Below are 23,981 nucleotides of genomic sequence, written 5' to 3' on the forward strand. Positions count from 1 at the left end.
TCTCTCTCTCTCTCCTCTCTCGAGAGAGAGAGAGAGAGAGAGAGAGAGAGAGAGAGAGAGAGAGAGAGAGAGGAGAGGAGAGGAGAGAGAGAGAGAGAGAGAGAGAGAGAGAGAGAGAGAGAGAGAGAGAAAGAGAGAGAGAGAGAGAGAGAGAGAGAGAGAGAGAGAGAGAGAGAGAGAGGAGAGAGAGAGAGAGAGACTCAGTCTCTCTCTCTCTCTCTCTCCAGGGATAGTTTAACAGGCTGTAGTGGAAGTTATTGGGGTTTTCAAGGTTCCAGGGATAGTTTATATATATATATATATATATATATATATATATATATATATATAGTATATATATATATATATATATATATATATATATATATATATATATATATATATATATATACTCGTATATATATATATATATATATATATATATATATATATATATATATATATATATATATATATATATATATATATATATATATATATATATAGTATATATATATATATATATATATATATATATACGTATTTTTTGTGTATATTTTTTAGTTATTTGTTAGATGCATGCATTGCAAACACACACACACACACACACACACACACACACACACACACACACACACATCCTTAATAACGTTGTATGCCACCCACACCAACGCACGCCCATGCATATCTCCACACCTACGCACACCCACATCCACGCACGCCCATATATGTCCACACCCACGCCCTACATCCACACAGACGCCCACACGCCCACTCATCGTACGCCCGCCGACTCACGCTCATCCAGTCACGCACATTATTTATATATTTTTCTTTTCATGTTTGTAATGCAAGGCTGAGGTTACCGTATCGTGCACCCCACCACTGGCTGATTTCGTACGTGTGAAAAGATTATCGTACGTTACTTTTATTATTCAATTTTTATAATGCAGGTTAATGTGCGTAGTTAATCTAACGATTGTCTATCTGACACTTGTTTGATTATAAAGTGATGGACTGAATGTATTCCTTCTCTTCCTTCTTCCTTCTCTTCCTCTTCCTCCTCTTCCTCCTCCTCCTCATCTTTTGCTCTATTTGATTATATCATCAGTTCTTATTTGATTATAAAGTGATGAAGTACGTCATTTTTCCTCCTGCTCCTCTTGCTCCTCCACCCTGCCTGAGGGAATTGAGGGAGGTGAACTGGTTGAGCTGGCAGGCACTCGCGTTCATTCTCACTACAGACGCAGGAAGTGACGGTTGAGGGCAGGCGAGCTGAAAGGTGAGTGTGGTGGTGTGTGTGTGTATTTGTGGCTGAATTGATTTGGTGGCGTGACTTTGGAAGGGGTGGATGATACGGCTGGCAGTAGTTGATTTGGAGAGCGACTGTGATTTAGGTAAGAGTGAACGAATACCAATGAGTAATTTGTATAGATAACTGAATAATAAGGGTGTACTACTGAATAATAGTGAATCAGTGACCGACTGCGTAATGTACTTGTGCAGTGATGATGTGGTGGTGTTAGATTAAGGAATATTTTCTTTGTATTGGTGTTGATAATGGAATATAGGATGATTATAGCCTGTGGTGTAATCAGATTTACGGTGTACTCTCCAGGGGCATGGCGTGGTGGTGGTGGTGGTGGTGATGGTGGTGGCGGCGGTGGTGGTGACATGCTTCCTCGCGTGCCTTAAGTAGGTAAGGATCGTTATGTAAAGGTGTTGGTGGTGGTGATTTATTTAACGACTGTGGTAATTTGTACACGTGTCATAGCCTGTTAGTGGTGATATAAGCGTGTTACGGTGGTGATGTGTTATAGTTCACGGTACTGCAGTTGTGATGACGCGTGTGGCAGTGGTGAGTTATGTTTACGTACTCCAGGGTTGTGGTGGTGGTGAGTGAATATATTGCGTATGGGCGGATGTGATTAGGTGCGCGCGCCGCTGTAATGCCTATTCAGGGGATAACATGTTCACCATTGCATTGTCCATTCCTACCAATTCTTTTACTCCTCCTCCTCCCTCATCCTCCTTCATCCTGCTGCTGCTCCTCCCTTCTCCTCCTCTAGCTGCTGCTCCTCATAGGTCACAAGGCCTCCTGTCACGTCTTTCCTATGTATTCCTCCTGCTAGTCCTCCAGCGGCTGCTCCTGTTCTTAATGTTTTCTTTTACCACTTTTGAAGAAATAATATTGAAAAGTGTGCAAGTTTTGAAGAAATTAGTTACATTTGCCAGCGGTCAGACCTGGTGTGCACTTGTGGTCCCTTGTTACAACAGGAAGGATGCAGGTGAGGTTGTTGGTGGTGGGTCATTAGGGAGCTGTAAAGGATCAGTTTATGGATAAGGATGAGTGGGAGTAGTTAGGCACTTAATACAGGGACAGTCATGTGTAGGCCTAACACGGAGTTGTGTGCAGGCCTAACGTCTTCCTGCACCATCCCTCGTCTTCTCGGGTTCATGGAAATTGAAAGAACTTTAATTCATTTTTTATTTTATTGTACTGATCAATGACATCTAGGCCTACTGAATTTTTTTCTCATTTCACCAAGGTTAGATTAATAGGTGTTGTTAGGTTAATATAAATTTAAACTCGGTAATTTCTAATAGTATTTTATTTATGTATTGACTTAATTCATTATTTAATTTTTTACTAGTGGTATTAATGACACTTAGGCATACTGAATTTTTAATTAATGAGAGGGGAAACATGAATTCATTATGGAATATTTACCTTAATTAATTGTGTGGGTGTTTTTAGTTGTGGCATTTATCTAAATCTATCAGTCTGTCTATCTTAGTCCATCTGTTAATCTATCAGACTGTCTGTCTATCTGTTTGGCTGTATCTATCAGTCTTTATCTGCCTGTCAGTTTTCTCCTCCTCCTCTTCCTGTGACACTGGGCAATGAGAAAAGGCAAAATAAATAAATGTGTCCTTGTATAACCCCAAATGTAAGGGAAGTTTAATTTCCATCCGTCGGTATTTTCAGTGAAAAATCCGTAAATTCATGAAAATTTGTTAAGTGCACTGAAAAATCACCAAAGGTCTTGGCAATACCACCACGAAGTTTCATGGCAGTACTGCGGTTCCAAGCATGTTTTTTAACTATTAAATGGCCGGGAGGCGTGGTTTGTTTATATCGTGCCCTTTAATACTTTTGCTATTACTACTCATGTTTTCCCTCTGTTTTATAGATTTTTTCGTTTTTACGTTTTTTTTTTTTTTTGTAGAAGTCACTTCATATAAAAGAGGTAGTTGGCAACACTGGAGTTTGGGGGAGGCTGGCCTCTAGGCGATCGATACCCCCCCAGTGCTGGCTGACGCCGTGGAAGGAGAGAAGCTACGTGCTCCTTAACCTGGTGTTGCCCCCGTGATTGCCTTTATTCGGGCTTTTACTTCTTGGTGTACACTTTCTTCAACTTGGAGGCATTGCAGACAATGCCTAGGCCAAAGAAGAACGTTGGCTTTACGTCGCAAATGTGCAAAAATTGCGACAAAAGCATCTGTTGCCGCCAAGCGAAAGCGTCAGGCGGCTTCTGGGAGCGGGGACGCATCCTGTTCCTAAGTTTATTCTTTATCAAGTTCATTTGGGAAAAAACCCGTTCAACAGAGGCATTGCTAATGGGCAGCGAAAGCATGGACAGAGCAAACTGCCCTACCTCCTTAAAATCCCGCTCCCCTGAGGCGTCCTGGTGGCTGTGAACAGTTAACCAAAACTTTTCGGAGTCGTTTATCACATCTTTTGGCCAGCTGACAGTTGCAAGTCTTTGCCACTGCCCGTCGAGCTTACCAATATCCCCCGAATATTTTGGTAAGAAAGACAGCTCCTGCAGTCTTGGTTTCCTCACTCCGAGAACGGTTTCTGGGGTCAGGGCATCCAAGCTCTGGAGATGGTTAATATTTGATGGAAGCCTTTGCTGCAGCTCCTGAAGAAGCTTCATCAGGAAGTCACGCCCGTGCTTCTTAACGGTGTGAACAATTCCGCTGTCCAACCTGCTCTGACCCAGTTCGATGTAGAACTTCACACCGAAGTCCACAGCTTCCAGCGGCAGATGGTTCCGTTCGTCGTTCACCTATAAATATAATAATAATAATAATAATAATAATAGATGTGAAGAACCGAAATGAGAAGAGGGGAAGGAAGAGAGAAGAGCTAGGATAAGATTAGAATAGGAAGAAGGGAGGATAAGGAGGGGAGACGTGAATGTTTACTCCTACACCGACCGTTATCAGGGCCCATTAACAACATGTCAGAGCAGCTCCTCGTCTAATAGGAATAGGTTGAAGGTCAGCCTCGAAGAAAAACAATAGCCTGAGTACATAGAGTTGTGCCAATGCTGTGAGACAACAATATAACAATACTACTACTACTACTACCGCTACTACTACTACTACCACTACCACTACTACTACTACTACTACTACTACTAATAATAATAATAATAATAATAATAATAATAATGTTTAATGATTTGAAAAAGTGGCAATAATGGCACTATAGTCTGTTCATTTTATGAAATCCGTTCAAGGTGGGGCACATTCTGGAATTCCCATGAGTGCGACCGCCAATTATCAGATTAACAGTACAGACCCACCACCCACCTGTTAATCTCTCTCTCTCTCTCTCTCTCTCTCTCTCTCTCTCTCTCTCTCTCTCTCTCTCTCTCTCTCTCTCTTAATTCTCTCTCTCTCTCTCTCTCTCTCTCTCTCCTCTCTCTCTCTCTCTCTCTCTCTCTCTCTCTCTCTCTCTCTCTCTCTCTCTCTCTCTCTCTCTCTCTCTCTCATTATTATTATTATTATTATTATTATTATTATTATTATTATTATTATTATTATTATTATTATTATTATTATTATTATTATTACCATTATTATTATTGTTACTATTATTATTATTATTATTATTATTATTATTATTATTATTATTAATCAGGTAGTGTGCAAAAAAAGTCGATATTAATCATAAACAAATACTACTACTACTACTACTATACTACTACTATACTACTACTACTACTACTACTACTACCATTATTCGTAATATTATTACAGAAAACTAAATCGTGTTAAATAAACACATTTGCTACTTACATCATAATCTGCCACAGCTCTCCACGTGCAGAAAGTTCGCGGCATCATGAGTCGCTGGAGAATGGACTTGTAGAGGGACATCAAATCTTCCAGGAGTCTGTTGGCATTGCACCGGTCTGACTCAAACAATTTGTTAACCCGGTTGACCTGGGACACCACAGGCTGCAGAAAAGCCAAGTACAACTTGTTGGCAGGATCTGAGTACATCTGGTACAACAAATCGGCAGTGTAGTTCTTCTCCTCCTCATCTTTGGATATCTGGAAGAAGTTACATATTATTATTATTATTATTATTATTATTTTATAACTACTTTATGAAGTATGTTATCTTAGACAATGTAATACCTACTTAAGGTTAAGGTTTACAGTCACTCCGGCCCCTAGTTACACCGGCCCTCAGTCACTGCGGCCCCCAACCCTAGTCACTCCGGCCTACCACCCTAGTCACTCCGGCCTACCACCCTAGTCACTCCGGCCCACTAATTATACTAAGTTATCTAGAAAGAATATATAGTAACAGGCTCTCTCTTTTATTAAATAATTACGCAGTATAGTCATACACATACACAATAACTATGTAATACTATGTAACCTTGAAAGAATATATAATAACAAAAATAACCAAACAATGCTCACCACACCCTGACCACAACATGGGAGCGCTGACTGGCTTTATCAGGCAGTCTACTGATACTAAAATATTTCTGTATACAAAAGTATGTGTCTAAAAGTAAAAAACAATTCAGGCAGTCTACTGATACTAAAATATTTATGTATACAAAAGTATGCGTCTGAGTAAAAAAAAACAAGATTATATTACAAACTAAACACTGGGTCCGCTTAGCCTGGAACATGCTTTTAATAATTGGTCAGTGGTGAGGTCATGTTGTTCATACTTGTTCCATAGTGAAAATATTCGTCCCTGTAGAGATCGGTATTTTCGTCTCTGACAACGAGCAAGTTTTTCCGTCCTTGACCAGACGCACTTGGACCTGTACATTTTTGGCTTCTTTGAAAAGTAAGGGAACCAGCACATAAAAAGGAATATGGGAAGAGCCTGCACTACCATTCAAACGTCTATGATAACCTTCTACATCATTATTCGTGCGAATGCTCTGGCCAAACACTGTCCATTCACTTGGTGACCAAAACCCACTTATCCATGTTTCTCTCATGTACGTTGTTAAATCTTTAATTGATGTAATATGTTCATGTGGGAGAAAGGGAAGAGCCATTAACTGTTTTAGGTAATCTTGAGTGGGACGATGATTCAAGTATGGAACCGCCAATCCTAACGCCTGAATCTTCCTCCAGACTGCCTGATTCCAATGAAATGCACAGCCTTGCAACTTTGCAACTGGAAATAATTTCCTGACTACTGACCACAAAGCCATTTCGAAGTCCATCACGATCTTTTCCACTTTACACTCCTGAATTATTGCTAAAATAGAATTCAATACCTTTCTGTAGTCTCTCTTTCTTTTCCCTGACATAAGGATGAAAGCTAAGGGGACTTGTTTTACATTACCTTCGCTTCCCTTAACGAAGGCATGGACTCCAAATAGCTGTTGAAACGGGGCTCGTACTACACGAAATGTGGCATCTAAATACCATGTCCTTGCCTTCTTCAACAAGGCAAGTTGGTCTGCAGTGGCAAATACTAAGTGTCTTGCATCATCTAGAATAATATCTTTCTGGAGGAATTCATTCGGAATGTGATCAACTACCAATTCAAAATCCAATGAATTAGGTTCAACAGGTCTATCTTTCTGTCTTATACGGTTAACATTACGAGATAAATAGACTGGATTTACAAAAGCATTATCACTTCCTTCTGTCTGCCTCATGGCACGGTCAAGAAAAGTCGTTTTGTGTTCGAAACAAGAAAAGTCGTTTTGTGTTTCGAAAACCTCGGTACCTCAACTCCGAGGAAGGAGACAGCGTTAACGACTATTATCTATTACGCAAACTCATATAGCTAGTATGTTTTGTAGTAGCAGTATGGTAGTAGTAGTAGTAGTAGTAGTAAGTTTCTACCTCCACTATCATAATCGTTATTATCATTATTAATATTATTATGGAGGAAATGAGAGAGAGAGAGAGAGAGAGAGAGAGAGAGAGAGAGAGAATGTCAGGTTGTTGTGACTTGACCCACCTTTTACCAGACCTTTCTTTTTCTTATTGGCCCATATTCATATTGTGCGTAGGAGTTGAAGAGTATTTATACTTCGTAAATAATCCGAAAAGTGATAATTAAGGCAACACCCTTCTGTCCACCAAGGGTTCAGTTAAATTATACACAAATGCTACTTTTCAAATAAAGAATTGCTGCAAAATGAAGTGGATGAGAGAGAGAGAGAGAGGAGAGAGAGAGAGAGAGAGAGAGAGAGAGAGAGAGAGAGAGAGAGAGAGAGAGAGACTATAGGACATACGTGATAAGAGTAGGTGTTTTATTTATTGTTTATTGCATATATATGGCTTCATTCCGCCAGAGAATGGCGCTCTAGCCTCCATAGACATTACAAATGTACAATAAAAGTTGTTAAAAAGTAAACTACAACTAGGTAAATACACACACACACACACACACACACTCAAACAACCCAACAATATAATTATATTGCTAACTTTACACACGTGCGTGCCGCCAGGGAGGCCGGAGTGACCTGGGTCGAACGCGGGGGAGGCCGGAGTGACCGGGGCCGGAAAAACTAGGGGCCGGAGTGACCGGGGCCGGAAAAACTAGGGGCCGGAGTGACTTGCTACCGTTTGGTTGGATGAACATGACTGTGACGCGAATTATGAAGGCTCCTCAGGGGGAATGGAGGCAGCAGCAGCTGTGGCATTGTGGCGTAGATCTCGTCAGTATAATATGTTCTATAAAACATTCGTGTCTGATGGTGACAGCTCTGCATTCCGTTCTGTGTGCGGGATGAATCAAGGTGCAGGACCTTACGGTGAGCAGTGCCCTGTCGTGAAGGCCGAGTGCATTAACCATGTTGCAAAAAGACTTGCCACAGGCCTTCGTGCTTTGAAAAAGACAAAGTGATGCAGAAAAGCCAGCAACATGGGGAGGAAGACAAGCTGACTGACGTAGTTATAGATCACCTGCAGTGTTATTTTCAAGTGAGTCTGAGCAGAAAGGTGGGCACAACTGCTAGTGAAATGCGTGAGAGAATGCGTGAGGAAATCATGTCAAGTTTCTTCCACTGCACGTCAACAGACGACAATCCTCAACATGACAGGTGTGCCAAAGGTGAAAGATCATGGTGCTTCTACAACAGAAGCATTGCTTTAGGACAACAGCCTCATTCCCACACCACAATGAAAGTTTATTTCCGTCTGGAAGAAGATCAGAAGAGAAAAATAAAAGCCATCTATGACAGACTCACTACAGATGAGATGATGAATCGATGTCTTCAGGGCATAACTCAAAACCGAAATGAGCACCTACACTCAAGAATATGGAGGATATGCCCAAAACATTGTAATGCATCAAAAATGTTGGTGGACTTCACAGCAGCAACTGCGGTATGCAATTACAATGTCGGCTACACTGAAAGCAACTTGGCTGGCCTGCTTGGCATTGAATCTACATTGTCTATGGAAAAATATCTGCAGAACATGGACAAGACGATGGAGTCCCCATTCAGATGAAAGATGAGGAACAAGAACCTGCGAAGAGACTTGGAGTATGCAGCTGGAGGCTTCTGACTGTCACTGTCTTGTCAACAAATCCTTTTTTCTCAAAAGTAAGTTATTGTGCTTTTAAGTTGCTACTGTTCCGTCAGTTTTTATGAGTATGCAGCTGGAGGCTTCTGACTGTCACTGTCTTGTCAACAAATCCTTTTTTCTCAAAAGTAAGTTGTTGTGCTTTAAGTTGCTACTGTTCCGTCAGTTTTTACGGTATTTACATAATTTTTTTTCACTGTCATTAAATTTTCTATAAGATAGAAGGATTTTTTTTTAATAAGTGTGATATGGAATTTTTATACAGGCGTAAATGCCGAGTTTATAGACACAGCGACACTTGTTGATGGTTTTTTATTATTTGCGTCATTAAAAATCATATAATTGGAAAAGTAAAGCTTCTGTTTTGTTTAGCAATGATTACTTTCTTCAAAAATATCTTAACTTGTCTTCATTAGCTTCAAAGCCTTAGTCGGTCAAAGTTCGCTTAGAATTTTAGTATTTTTTCTACATTTTTAATTTTTTCTTTCTTTTCCATGTACCATCTTCAAACTTTCTACACACGTAAGTAGGTATCTTAGCATTGTCAATAAATTTTCATGAAGATTGATTGAGAAGTTTATGATTAACCCAAAAAATCAAACTTTCTACACACGTAAGTAGGTATCTTAGCATTGTCAATAAATTTTCATGAAGATTGATTGAGAAGTTTATGATTAACCCAAAAAATCATCCATTGTCCCTTAAATAAAATATCAATGTATGATGGATCATTTTATTTATTCATTTTTGTCTTAAGATGTGATAGGTACATTATTACATTTCCTGAGGCAGCCTGACTAATAATGGTGACTGTGCTAGTGATTGAACTGGTGTCCTGTTAATTTGTCTTCTGTCTTTGAGTGAATCCCAAAAGCACCCTTTCACACCCTGACACAACCTAAGGTAACCTAAGGTAACCTAACTCAATTATTTCAGGGGCTGGAGAAGGTGGTGGCCAAGCTTCAGAAATGCAGGAAGGATTAGTGGTGATGGCCAGAAATGCAGGAAGGATTAGTGGTGATGGCTGCAGGCTGCCATGACCCCCCCAGGTGATTACCACATACTGCTGGGGCCCTTACTGCTCACCAGAACACTCAAATGCCCAAAAGAGTAATTCAAAATGTTGCCAGTACTATCAGCTTGTCTGAGATGTTTGTTTGCTTATTGCTTCTTAATTCATTAAATCTGGCTACCTGGCAGCTTTGCAGGGCTAAAAGCTGACCAAGACTTGACTGGCTTAGTGATGTCTGCCTGACTTGAAAGTCTGAGTGATGTCTGCCTGACTTGAAAGTCTGACAACATAAGTCATGTAGGTCTTTATCTGAGTATATGGGTTTGTCATTCATTGAGATTAATTATACAGATGAAATATTGCTGCATGTGGTTTAGAACAGCTTAGTGAAGACCTGGTTCTTTAACTAAACAGATGCTTTTGTCACTCTCCAGAGGTTCTGATGCAGTGTGTGGTGATGGACTGTGGCAGGGGAGAGTGGCCCACCTGCAGTGACAATTAGCAAGCGCGTCTCTCAAAGCTGTTGTTTTCCATAAGAGAGACTGGCTTGCCCCTCCGTCAACCTGAAATGGATGGGAGGCTACTGGTGAGTGGTGAGATGGCTTGATGGGTCTTGGTGTTCAGTGTTATGCATAGAAGGCTTCAGACTGAAAAGGGCAGTGTGACAAATTGAGCAGGTAAAATTTTCTGAAATTGTATGCTTTAACTGATTACCTTCAAAATGTTCTAGGTGGGTTTTTAAGGGTGTTTTTTGTAGGACTAGTACATTAACAGGATAAACACTGAAAGTTGAGTAAATTGTCTGTCCAGTAAATTGTCATAGTGAGTTGGTTAAATTCCTTCTCCATCAATTTGACAGCCCTGCAAAGACTGAGTAAATTGTCTGTCCAGTAAATTCTGTCATAGTGAGTTGGTTAAATTCCTTCTCCATCAATTTGATAGCCCTGCAAAGACTGACAGCATACTTATAGCATAACCTTATAGGATTGCCAGCCTGGTATATAGAGACAATAGATTTTTGTGTAACGTTTCATTGCTCCTATGGTATTTGATATGTGCATGTATCAAATGTAATGATATATTTAGTGGTGCCTTGAAATCACTTAAACAACTACCATACCTTGCAGTTTGTTCACCTTGACTACCATACCTTGCAGTTTGTTCACCTTGACAAGTTGTGCAGCCTTACTCATCTCTAATGGTCACCAAGAGGCACATCAAGGATTTCACTTACTGGGCTGAAGGGAGTCTGGCAAGGCTGTGAGCTGACCAAGACTGACTGACTGGGGTGTGTGTGAGATACAGGTCTTCAAGTGTTGGAGACATGAGTGACTTGGTGTGTATGTGAATAAATGATAGATCAAGTGGTGTAGGGGATGAGACAAGGTGATGACCTAAAGTTGATAATTGTGTTCATGGAAGGTTTTATTGCAGTATTTGCCAGAGAGAGAGAGAGAGAGAGAGAGAGAGAGAGAGAGAGAGAGAGAGAGAGAGAGAGAGAGAGAGAGAGAGAGAGAGAGAGAGAGAGAGAGCACATTTGATTACTATTAGTGTTGGTGACTGACTTGCTTCCCCTGGAGCAAGTCACTGGAGTTTTGGATCCCAGAAAGAAATGTATGGATGGGTGATAGGCTCCCTGGTACCATTCCCTTAGACATGAATATAGAGGTGCAGATAGGGAAAAGAAATGAGTATAGAGAAATGTTCATATAGAAGAAATGAGTAGAGAAAATAAGTATTATATATTAGTATTTATATTGGCTTTTCTGATAGTGTGAATATTTCCTTGCAGAATGATGAACTGGAGAAATGAAGCTGAATCAAATGAGAATAATGGGTGCTTGGAGTGGCCGAGAAAGTACTGTTGCGTGTCACGTGGAGAACCGAGTGCTGTTATAACTCCATGATGCTAAAGATGAGTAGTCGTAAGTCATCACTGGCAAGATGATGACTGCTGTCCACAATGATGTCCACAAGGAAATCACTGGCAAAGATGTTAGGAGACTGTGGAGGACTGGGTGGGGAAACTTTCTGAAAATATTATTATATTCAGTGAGGCAGTTATCCACTCCTGTGATGGTATGGGTGGCTGCCTCATTACTCTGTGCTGTGCCCACTTGGCTGTGTTCGCTGTCTGAGCTGTGGTTAAGAGTTCGAGGACTCCTCAAATTATTGATTTGATTTGTTTTTGTGTTTTTTTTTTTTTATAAAATTTTTTTTCCTGGATATCTGTTGTCTTGTTCTCCAGAGACTCTTCTAGGTATCCAGTAACCTGTTTGTTATTTTTAACAAAGTGAATTTTTGGTATTTTAAGTGTTTATTATTGAATATGATGCTTTTGAATATGGGTTCAGTAATTTCCTGCTTTTGAATATGGGTTCAGTAATTTCCTGATTTCCTTTTTCTATTAAAATGTATTAGGCAGGTTTTTATTTAAATGTTTTTATAGTTTTTCCATATAACCTTTTTATGCTACTCATATTCCCCCCACACTATATATATACCTGGTTGGTCCCACCCCCTGCTCTCCCTGCATTCCCCCCACACTCTACTCCTCATCCATAGGTTCATAGGTCTTTTTCTCTACTATATATATATACCAGGTTGCTCCCACCCCCTGCTCTCCATATACCAGGTTGCTCCCACCCCCTGCTCTCCACTTATATATAAAATTTATTTATATTATATACTGCTCTCTTACTTGACAAGTCTATATAACCTAACCTCACTTTTTCCGCTGTCTATACTGCTCTCGATAACCTAACCTCACTTCTTGGTCCGCTAGATAATACTGTATTATAGCTCTCGATAACCTAACCTCACTTGGTCCGCTAGATAATTATTTTTGCTCTCCACTTATATATAAAATTTATATTATATACTGGTCCGCTAGATAATTATTTTTAGCTTCTATTATAAAAGACTTGTCTAACTCTCCACTGTCAATAAAATTAGCTCTCCACTGTCTATTATAAAAAGACACTGACTATTATAATAAAATTAGCTCCACTGACTATTATAATAAAATTAGCTCTCCACAGACTATTATAATAAAATTAGCTCTCCACTGACTATTATAATAAAATTAGCTCTCCACTGTCTATTATAAAAAGACAGGGAGAGCTGTCTAATAAAATATTAGCTAGCTCTCCACACTGACTATTATAATAAAATTAGCTCTCAACTAAAAGACAGGGAGAGCTGTCTAATAAAAATTAGCTAGCTCTCCACTATTATAATAAAATTAGCTCTCCACTGTCTTTATAATAATGACGGAGAGCTGTCTAATAAAAATTAGCTAGCTCTCCACTGTCTAATAAAAATTAGCTCTCCACTGAGAGCTGTCTAATAAAAATTAGCTAGCTCTCCACTGTCTAATAAAAATTAGCTCTCCTGTCTATTATAAAAGACAAGATAACCTAAAATTAGCTCTATTATAAGAGACAGCTCTCCACTGTCTTTTATAATAGACAAGATAACCTAAAACTAGCTCTCAACCTAAAATTAGCTCTCCACTGACTATTATAATAAACCTAAAATTAGCTCTCCACTGACTCACTTTTTGGAAAGATTGTCTTCCACTAGTCTAACTTTTTCTATAGTTATAATAATGAAGAAAAAGAATAGATGAAAAAGAGGTCATTCTCTCTCTCTCTCTCCTTTTTCATTTATTCTTTTTCTTCATTATTATAACTATAACTTTTTTTTCTCTCCTGTTTTAAATACTGTATATATATACAAATACTGTATATATATAACCATATAATTTTCTAATTTATTAAATACTGTATATATATAATACAAATACTGTATATATATAACCATATAATTTTCTAATTTATTAATCTATTTGCTTATTATTTATACATTGATTTAATGATATATGCCTATACATCTTAGCAAAATATTAATATTTATTATACCACACAGTAATGCTTTAAAATAGTTATACATCTTAGCAAAATATTAATATTTATTATACCACACAGTAATGCTTTAAAATAGTTATACATCTTAGCAAAATATTAATATTTATTATACCACACACAGTAATGCTTTAAAATAGTTATACACCACAAAGATACACACAGTAATGCTTTAAAATAGTTATACACCACAAAGATAACTTTATACACCACAAAAATAGTTATACACCACAAAGATACACACAGTAATGCTTTAATAATAGTTATACACCACAAAGATAACTTTACCAAAGGCCACAATCAACAAGTCTTAATTGTTCAAATAAAAGACAGAGAGAGAGAGAGAGAGACCCCCAGCCCTCCTCACTCCCTAGGAAAGAGAGAGAGAGAGAGAGAGAGACCCCCATCCCTCCTCACTCCCTAGGAAGATCCCCAGGCCCTTCCAGACCCTCCCAGGACCTTACTTTGAGGGAGACGTGGTTTTTCAAGGGTGTTTTTAAGGTTCCAGTGGCAGATTAACAACATTTCTGCATTACTGACAAGAGAAACATCCGTGAGAACCCTGCTACCTGTATTTAAAATGCTGTAGTTGAAGTTACTGTGGTTTTCAAGGGTGTTTTTAAGGTTCCAGTGACAGATTAACAACATTTCTGCATTACTGACTGGATAAACACCCTTGAGAACCCTGCTACCTGTATTTAAAAGGCTGTAGTTGAAGTTACTGTGGTTTTCAAAGATGTTTTTAAGGTTCCAGTGACAGATTAACAACATTTCTGCATTACTGACAGGAGAAACACCCTTGAGAACCCTGCTACCTGTATTTAAAAGGCTGTAGTTGAAGTTACTGTGGTTTTCAAAGATGTTTTTAAGGTTCCAGTGACAGATTAACAACATTTCTGCATTACTGACAGGAGAAACACCCTTGAGAACCCTGCTACCTGTATTTAAAAGGCTGTAGTTGAAGTTACTGTGGTTTTCAAAGATGTTTTTAAGGTTCCAGTGACAGATTAACAACATTTCTGCATTACTGACAGGAGAAACACCCTTGAGAACCCTGCTACCTGTATTTAAAAGGCTGTAGTTGAAGTTACTGTGGTTTTCAAAGATGTTTTTAAGGTTCCAGTGACAGATTAACATTTCTGCATTACTGACAGGAGAAACACCCTTGAGAACCCTGCTACCTGTATTTAAAAGGCTGTAGTTGAAGTTACTGTGGTTTTCAAAGATGTTTTTAAGGTTCCAGTGACAGATTAACAACATTTCTGCATTACTGACAGGAGAAACACCCTTGAGAACCCTGCTACCTGTATTTAAAAGGCTGTAGTTGAAGTTACTGTGGTTTTCAAAGATGTTTTTAAGGTTCCAGTGACAGATTAACAACATTTCTGCATTACTGACTGGACAAACACTCTTTAAAAGGCTCTAGTTGAAGTTATTGCAAGTTTAAAGCACAAAAAAAATGAATAATGAAAATAATGATTAAAAAAACCCCTCAAACACACCCGAATACTTGCAAACACACTCAAATACCGCAAAACACTCCCAAACACACCAAAAACACACCCAAGCACCCTAAAACACCCCAAAAACACCCCCAAACACACCAAAAACACACCAAAATACCCCCAAACACACCAAAACACCCCCAAAACACTCTCTCTCTCACTTCATTAGAGTGGAGATGACCTGTCCCTCTCGTTCCTGCCTCAGAATCCTCTCGTCACTTCCTTCCTCCTGCATCTCCCCCACGTTGAACCAGGACTCAAAAACATCAAGGGAATCAAAAATATCTGGCATTAGGAAGTTCAGAAGGGCCCAGAGCTCTGCCAGGCTGTTCTGTAAGGGTGTCCCAGTCCGAAGCTGTCGGTTCAGGGGGGAAAAGGTGTTCAGGGATCTGTAAGGGAGGGGACGAGTTAGATTAGGGTCTAGTTTGGGGGTTTCAAGGGTGTTTTTAAGGTTCTAGTGACAGATTAACAACATTTCTGCATTACTGACTGGATAAACACCCTTGAGAACCCTGCTACCTGTATTTAAAAGGCTGTAGTTGAAGTTACTGTGGTTTTCAAAGATGTTTTTAAGGTTCCAGTGACAGATTAACAACATTTCTGCATTACTGACAGGAGAAACACCCTTTATCTTTATTACAAGTAACTATTTACCTAATGTTCATATTAGTTGAAAAAAAAATTGTAGATAAAGACAAAGCCAGAGCCGAGAACACCGCTTACCATTCTTATCTGTCGAAATATACAACACATATTCCCTCATAAAACTATGAAAAAAACACTTAATAAAATATAAAAAAAAGTATAAAAATCTACAAAAATAAGTGATAAGACGTCCTGAAACATTGAAAATAAACCAAAACAAACCGCCAGCCAGTGTCCATCTTGTCACGGCGAGTGGTTGTGCGCTGCAGACTTAATCCTTGAGTAACGAGATTTTTGTGTGTTTTCTGTGTACCCACGCCTACCAAGTACTCATCAGGGTTCCCATATGACTTAAACCTTCCCTGATGGGTGATACAGAAGGCGTAGACACTGCCACAGACTCCCAGGATGAAAGAGTGAAATACCAGCTGACCCATGACGAAGGTAGGCAGTTTTTCTCACCCCCCCAGCTGCTAACTCTGTAAGTAAGTCTTGTGTTTCTGGGGTGTTGTGGGGGGGGGGCGGGGTTTTGATATTGATGTGGAATTTTAAACGTAAACAAAACCACGTGACTTTGAAATGTAAACAAAAAAATGTCACGTGACCAGATAATGTAAACAAAACCACGTGACTTTCAAATGTAAACAAACAAATGTCACGTGACCAGATAATGTAAACAAAACCACGTGACTTTCAAATGTAAACACAAGGTCACGTGACTTGCAAATGTAAACAAAACGAAAAAAACAAACAACCGCCATCTTGAAAGCAACGTAAATAAACAAACAAACAAACACGTGGATATATTAACAGTTTGCACTTAGAACAAAAAAAAACAAACAAATACTTGGTACACATGCTTAGTCCCATAATTAGAAGGTAAAACACACACACACACACACACACACACACACACACACACACACACACAGTCTAGGTGAGTTAATCTTTATAATAAAAAAAAAGATTCTTAAGAGTAGTTAGTTAAATAAAAAAAATAAAAAAAGTTAAATAATTCAAACATACACACATTATCATTATTATTATTATTATTATTATTATTATTATTATTATTATTCGACTTGGCTCCTTGCAGATATTCAAAATGGTGTTTTCTTTTATTTATTTATTTATTTTTTCTAGATATAATACTTAAATAGGTAAGATTCATCGCTAATATTACAATGTGTGTATGTTTGTGTGTACATATGTGAGTGTGTGCGTGTGTACGTGTGTGTGTGTGTGTGTGTGTGTGTGTGTGTGTGTGTGTGTGTGTGTGTGTGTGTCATTATCAACCTCAGAACCTCCGGGTACTGCGTGTGTGCGTGTGTGTGTGTGTGTGCGTGTGTGCGTGTGTGTGTGTGTGCGTGCGTGCGTGCGTGCGTAGGTTTATAGCGAGTCTAAGGTACTCCTAAGTGGGTCTTATTTAACCTCTTCTTCCTCCTCCTCCTCCTCCTCCTCCTCCTCCTCCTCCTCCTCCTCATCCTCATCCTCTTCCTCTTCTTCCTCTTCTTTTTTTTATTTTTCAATGTTATTTTTCTTAATTTTTTTTTGTGATTTTTTCTTCGTTCTCCTCCTCCTCCTCCTCCTTCGTCATCTTCTTCCTCTTCTTCTTCCTCCTCCTCGTCCTCTTTATTTTTTTTACTGATTTTTTTTCATTAGTCTTCCGTTTCCTTCCTTCGTCTCTCCTCCTCCTCCTCGTCCTCCTCCTCCTCCTCCTCCTCCTCCTCCTCCTCCTCCTCCTCCTCCTCTTCCTCTTCCTCCTCCTCCTCTTCCTCCTCCTCCTCCTTTTCCTCCTCCTCCTCCTCCTCCTCCTCCGGTGACATTTTTGGAAGAAAACGTAGATTTTAGGGAAATTTTCAGCAAAGTTTTCAATTTTTTTATTTTTACAATTTCATTTTTTGTACATAAACTAAAATATTTCATTATTATTATTATTATTATTATTATTATTATTATTATTATTATTATTATTACTATTACTTTCATAGTCTGGGATCTTGTGTGTGTGTGTGTGTGTGTGTGTGTGTGTGTGTGTGTGTGTTTGTGTGTGTGTGTGTGTGTGTGTGTGTGTGTGTAATAATAATAATAATAATAAACGGTTTATTATTTAGGCAGTTGACAAACTGAAAATGTACATAGGGGATGGGGAAAAACTTAACATTAATCCTAACGGTAAGACTAATCTAGGAGGGAAATACTACTGATTGATGGCTCGCACCATGGTGGGAATCGCACTGAGTCTGTACCGGTCCGTGCGCGGCGCCTTCAGGGGCGTTATTTTGTTGTGGTGTCTGGTGGCACGGACAGGGCGAGGCGCGTCGGGCGGCAGCATGTCTCTGAGACGCGGATGATGCAGTAGTCCCTTCCCAAACTTCTCCAGAGCCTCTCGGTGCCTGGTGGATATTCTGGACAGACTCAGGGTGGTCAGGGCTTCCTCATAGGTGGTGTATGCAGGGCCAAGGATGACCCTGCACGCCCTTTTCTGCACACTCTCTAGCTGTAGCTGTTGAGTGTGTGTGAGGGAGGAGGACCACGCTGGGGAGGCGTACATGAGTTTGGGGAGGATGAAGGTGAGGTACACCCCCCTTAACTCATCTGTCGGCGTCCCCAGCGACCTGAGTCTGCGCAGCATGTACAGCCTGTAGGTAGCTGATCTCACGGTGCTGGCGACATGCTGCTTCCAGGTCAGCTGGTCGTCCACCGTGACTCCGAGAAGCTTGGCACATTGGACCACCTGGAGGGGGTGAGGGCCCACTGTGAGCCGGGGAGGGGGCACTGGTACAGAGGAGGTACAGAAATGCATCACCACAGTTTTGCTGTGGTTGATGGTCATCCTGCTCTCCTCTGTCCACGTCTGCAGTCGCTCCAGAATTGCTTGCAGTGGCGAGTAGTCCGGGTTCTTGTTGGAAACTGGGACGCCCACGGTGCAGTCGTCCACATACTTCCAGCGATGGGGGGTGTCGGTGAGGGCGTCGTTGATGAGGAGGAGGAAGCATAGAGGACCCATCTTGGTCCCCTGGGGGACTCCACATGTCAGCTGTTGGAAATTAGAGACAGAGCCCTGATAGCGAACGGCCTGACGTCTCCCTGTGAGGAAGTCGGCTAGCCACGCTATCAGATTAGGAGGGAGACCCAGACTTACTGCCTTGCTGATGACAACAGTGTGATCAACTAGATCAAAGGCTTTTTTGAAGTCGACAAAAGCAACAGCTAGAGAGGTGTTTCGCTTGTCCAGGTGGCTGTGGATGAATTCAAGGAAGCTGGTCAGGTAATGTGAGGTGGAGGTGGCTTTAATATTTCCGAATTGTCTGATATCCACGGTGTTACAAATTTTGGTGTATGCCCAGTCATATACAAAATCTTCACAAATAAGGCTAGGGATGGGGGTGATAGAGACTGGCCTGAGGTCATTGAGTGACTGAGGACTGGAAGTTTTGGGGATGGGAGTGACATAAGATGTCTTCCAGTCCGCGGGGCAAGAGTGTTGGGAGAGTGAGGCGTTTATTATGGAGCATAGCGGTGTTGCTAGCTCTACAGCAAATTCCTTGTAAATTTTTATAGGAAGGTCAGTGGGTGTGGTGGATCTTGGTTTAAATTTAAGTATTCTCTTAAAAACATCCATCGCCTGGACAGTGTGTGGAGGGGAGGGAGCGGGCAGATAGGCAGGAAGCGGAGTGGTGTGGAGGGGAGGAAAGGTTTGACAGATAGCAGCAAAGTGATCGTTCATCTCCTGAGCCGCGAGATTAGCAGGAAGGTGTGAGGTGCAAGGAAGGGATGAAGTGTGCTTTTGTAAGCCACACAAAGCTTTGATCTTAGCGTACCACTGTCTGTTGTTGGTCAGCTTGAGGTGGTGTATCTTGTCTGGGTAATAGCTTGCCTTTGCATTCTTAATCTCCCTGATTACTCTGTTTCTTAGTTTCCTGTAAAGGACCGGGCAGGAGTGGAACGCCCAGGTCCGCTGACGCATGAGTCTTTTAATGCGGGGCGTCATCCAGGGAGCATCAGACGGGTGCGTTGTGACGCTCTTGGCTGGGAAGTAGTGGTGGAAGGCTGCTGTAGTAGTGGCGACGTAGTTTTGCCATTTTAAGTGGACGTCCTCCTCATCCAGCACCTCGGTCCACGGGTGTTGTGTCACCCACTGCCCAAACTCCCTCATGGCTGAGTCAGGCATGGGGCGGTGGGTCCTGGTGACAGCTGACCGGGGGGTCGAGGTGGTGGGTGTGGGTGACCACAGTATGGAGAGGTGGGTGCTCCGTCCCATGGGAGGCAGCGGCTTGGGTGGCGAGTACTGCTGGCCCAGGTCTGTGAGGATAAGGTCGAGGATGGCTTGCTGGTGGGTGGGGAAGTCCACGACCTGGGTGAGGTGTAGCTGGTGTAGGATATCGTTGATATCTAATCTGTTAAAGTCCCCACAGATGACCAGCTTGGCAGCAGGATACCTCACCCTCAGGGCATCAGCAGTGTTGATGATGTGAGCGGTGAGCAACTGTGCAGTGGCGGCTCGTGGGGGGTGGTACACGACGCAGACTATGATGGAGGCCGTGTTGTTGGGATGGGAGGGGGGCGTGACTCTCACCCACAGGGCCTCCACACCGGCAGGAATATCGACAGGGAGGTGTGAGGGGCTGAGGGCAGAGCGGCAGAAGACGGCCACTCCCCCCCCCCTGCGCCCTGACCTGAGGTGATGGAAGAGCTGGTAGTCCTGCATCGTGCACACCTCAGGAACAATCTGCCACGCCTCAGTAACCGCCACAATGTCCGCACAAGTAGATCTCACCGTCACAATCACTTCGTCCATCTTGTTGGCCAGAGACGTTGCATTAAATAAGAGGAGTGAGGGAAGACTATACCACGTTCTCGGCACCTCAAAGTGTTTGTATTCCCTCTTCTCCACCCTGCGGTCGTCTCTGGCACTGGAGGTCACTACCTTGATGGGACGCACCACACTTTTGCCTCCTCTCGATCCACGGTTTCGAAATAGTTTTAAGGACTTAAGGCACTGTATCACGTTGGGTGGCGGGTACCCAGATCCTCGTCTACGACGCAGGAGGTAATTGCGTTCGTATGTTTGCACTGAAGCACTCATTTTTCTTTATGTATCACACGCATTCGCTACAAGTGTTCACAAAAACAACAATCCCACCAGATCGAGCCTCAAACTAAACGCTAAAAGTTGAAAACAGAAAAGTAAAAAAACAAAACAAACTGAGGTCACTATCACTAGGGGGCGGGGAAGGCCAACAAGTAGGCCGAGGCTGCTCGAGAGCGCCAAGGTCACACGTCCTGCCCGTATGAGGTCAAGACGGTGTGTGTGTGTGTGTGTGTATGTGTGTTTGTGTATGTATGTATGTATGTACATATGTATGTATGTATGTATGTATGTATGCAAGCGTACACAGAAACACACACACACACACACACACACACAGATCCCACTTCAGTATACTATGGGTGTATGTATGTACGTACGTGTGTGTGCGCGCGCGCGTGTGTGTATACGTGCGTTCGTGTGTGCGTCATTTAGGCAGGATCAATTTATCAGGATATATTCTATAGGCCTAAAAAAAATACCATCTTCAGGTTTATTATTATTATTATTATTATTGTTCTTATGTGTATGTAATTGTATGTATTATTATTATTATTATTATTATTATTATTATTGTTATTGTTATTATTATTATTATTTTCATTATTACTATTATTATTATTACTTAATACTACTACTATTACTATCACACACACACACACACACACACACACACACACACACACCTGGGAAAATCATTCTTTCTCATTATTATTATTATTATTATTATTATTATTATTATTATTATTATTATTTTGCATTATCATTGAAGAAAAAATGCATGAACGAATGAAAAAATGTTAATTTCAATGTATAATTAACATTTCTTTAAGCATTACCATCCAAAAATATATATAACAATGTATGTAATTCAAAATATGTAATCGTCTTGGGAAGTAATTATAATTGAGCGAAAAAAAAACAGGTATATACATTGTCATTATTATTATTATTATTATTATTATTATTATTATTATTATTATTATTATTATTATTATTATTTAGAGTGCCTAAGTAATTACAATTCCAGGATTACAGTGCCTGGAAGAGATTATGTAACTCTCTCTCTCTCTCTCTCTCTCTCTCTCTCTCTCTCTCTTCTCTCTCTCTCTCTCTCTCTCTCTCTCTCTCTCTCTCTCCTCTCTCTCTCTCTCTCTCTCTCTCGTGTGTACATTAATTCATGTGCATCTATGTACGTTTTTTTTTCCGTTTTACGCAATGCTATGTAGGTGTGTGTGCGTATGTGCGTGCGTGTGTGTGTGTGTGTGTGTGTGTGTGTGTGTGTGTGTGTGTGTGTGTGTGTGTGTGTGTGTGTGTTACGTGTGCGTCAATATTTTGGCTTGAAATGTACACACACGCGCGCACACACACACACACACACACACACACACACACACACACACACACACACACACACACACACACACATGTACACATAAAATTTTTGGTTCACTTTCTCTTTGATGTACATGCCTGCGTGTGTGCGTTTGTGCGTGCGTGTGTGTACGCATTCATACGCTCACAACCACCAGCGTAACCATTCTTCCATGTACGTTTTTTGATACCGTAGTAAAAATAATGAAAATTTTGTGTATAATGTTGATTTTATTTCAGTTTTTTATTTAATTTATAAGCAAATATGTATACAAACTGTGCGTGCGTGCGTGCGTTTGTGCGTGTCCGTTCGGATATCACAAGAAATACCTCATGTCGCATCTAACAAACAAACAAACAAACAAACAAACAAAAACCATTACCGGTAGATTATTGACCTCAACAAAGTCAGATTGTGAGTGAGAAAATGAAAAAAAATAAGTGCTTTTTCTTTTTTTTTTCCAATTTGTTTTTTTCACTCGTATGTCTGGAATGTTTGTGGGTGTTTGTGCGTGTGTATGTTTGTTTGTGTGTTTATTGATCTTTATTATCTTCATTATCTTCAATGTAAATAGTACTAGAAAAATTATTATTATTATTATTGTTATTAGTCTGATTATTTATTGATTATTATTATTATTAGGTTATTATTATTATTACCACTCATTCAACCGTTTTTTATTTATTTATTTATTTATTTATTCATTTCATTATTGTTTTCATTCTTATTACTATTATTATTATTATTATTATTATTATTATTATTATTATTATTATCGGTAGTGTGGATAATGATGTACCAGTTTTCTCTACAAAATTTCTAATAAATGTAATAAATAAATAAATAAATAATAAATAATAAATAACTGATTACGTCATTATTTCATTCACTCACTACTAAGTAAGACTATAGAATAATAATACACGAAAAATGATCAGATAAATAATGCAAACTATTAAACATCGTAAAATCACACGTTTAATTTAAAAATAACTGGTAATATGAAGTCGACAAAATAACGAACAAACACATTATAAACGCCACTAAAACAAACTAAAAAAACTATCACAAAAATAAAAAGCAAACAATTAAACACCAAAAACAAACACCGGAATTCAAAATAACAACAAAAATAACAATGAAGAAAGAATGTCGACAAAATAATTAGACGTAGTTTTTATTTCCCCCGCCATTAACAGCAGACCGCGTGATCGCTTACATTTAAATATTGACCTGTGTACGCTTAATTACTGCCTGCACCTGCTCCCCACTAGGCCTGCAGGTGCGCCCACGCCTTCTACTCACCTTCCCCACACCTGCCAAGTAAGTGTTCCAAGTGAGATACGTAAGTAATTTAAAGAAAAAAAAGACGGTTTGTAAGTTTGGGTAAATGTGTGTGTTTCTCGCCCGCTGCTCTCTCTCTCTCCTCTCTCTCTCTCTCTCTCTCTCTCTCTCTCTTCTCTCTCTCTCTCTCTCTCTCTCTCTCTCTGGCTTACATAACGCGCGTTTCTCAAGGCAGTGTGAGAGAGAGAGAGAGAGAGAGAGAGAGAGAGAGAGGAGAGAGGACCCGCTCACACCCCCGTCCTCCTTCCTGACCACTTGGAGAAGAGGCTGTGACCTTGCC

General features: G+C 40.3%; 3 protein-coding genes and 1 long non-coding RNA gene across 33 annotated transcripts in view; 1 reads left to right on the forward strand and 3 right to left on the reverse strand.

Moving 5' to 3' along the window:
• Positions 1 to 21,212, reverse strand: part of LOC135098225 (uncharacterized) — a 58,338-nt gene extending 37,126 nt beyond the window's left edge. The window contains exon 1 of the mRNA XM_064000478.1: positions 18,112 to 21,212. Within this exon, the coding sequence (XP_063856548.1) occupies positions 18,112 to 20,979 (2,868 nt within the window). The 5' untranslated portion in view covers positions 20,980 to 21,212. The remainder of the gene's footprint in view (positions 1 to 18,111) is intronic.
• On the forward strand, positions 1,201 to 12,854 carry LOC135098231 (uncharacterized). Of its 30 annotated transcripts, none has more exons than XR_010266723.1 (8): positions 1,213 to 1,261; positions 1,598 to 1,678; positions 5,088 to 5,280; positions 9,739 to 9,851; positions 10,003 to 10,111; positions 10,249 to 10,400; positions 10,972 to 11,102; positions 11,607 to 12,854. It is a non-coding gene; the product is annotated as an uncharacterized LOC135098231 (long non-coding RNA). The 30 variants fall into 30 exon arrangements; XR_010266726.1 differs by having other exon boundaries at positions 10,011 to 10,111; XR_010266725.1 differs by lacking the exon at positions 5,088 to 5,280 and having other exon boundaries at positions 1,201 to 1,261; positions 10,003 to 10,115.
• LOC135098227 (uncharacterized) lies at positions 1,904 to 7,134 on the reverse strand. The gene is made up of 2 exons (XM_064000480.1): positions 5,071 to 7,134; positions 1,904 to 4,052 (listed from the first exon to the last, which is right to left on the reverse strand). The coding sequence occupies exons 1-2, from the start codon at positions 5,275 to 5,277 to the stop codon at positions 3,372 to 3,374; spliced, it is 888 nt and encodes a 295-aa protein (XP_063856550.1). The 5' UTR covers positions 5,278 to 7,134; the 3' UTR covers positions 1,904 to 3,371.
• Positions 10,237 to 16,376, reverse strand: LOC135098230 (chromatin-remodeling complex ATPase chain Iswi-like). The gene is made up of 3 exons (XM_064000488.1): positions 16,113 to 16,376; positions 15,407 to 15,634; positions 10,237 to 10,377 (listed from the first exon to the last, which is right to left on the reverse strand). The coding sequence occupies exons 1-3, from the start codon at positions 16,325 to 16,327 to the stop codon at positions 10,329 to 10,331; spliced, it is 492 nt and encodes a 163-aa protein (XP_063856558.1). The 5' UTR covers positions 16,328 to 16,376; the 3' UTR covers positions 10,237 to 10,328.
• Positions 21,213 to 23,981: the final 2,769 nt, after the last annotated feature.

The sequence above is a fragment of the Scylla paramamosain genome, unplaced genomic scaffold, assembly GCF_035594125.1.
Source record: "Scylla paramamosain isolate STU-SP2022 unplaced genomic scaffold, ASM3559412v1 Contig51, whole genome shotgun sequence".
NCBI classification, from domain to species: domain Eukaryota; kingdom Metazoa; phylum Arthropoda; class Malacostraca; order Decapoda; family Portunidae; genus Scylla; species Scylla paramamosain.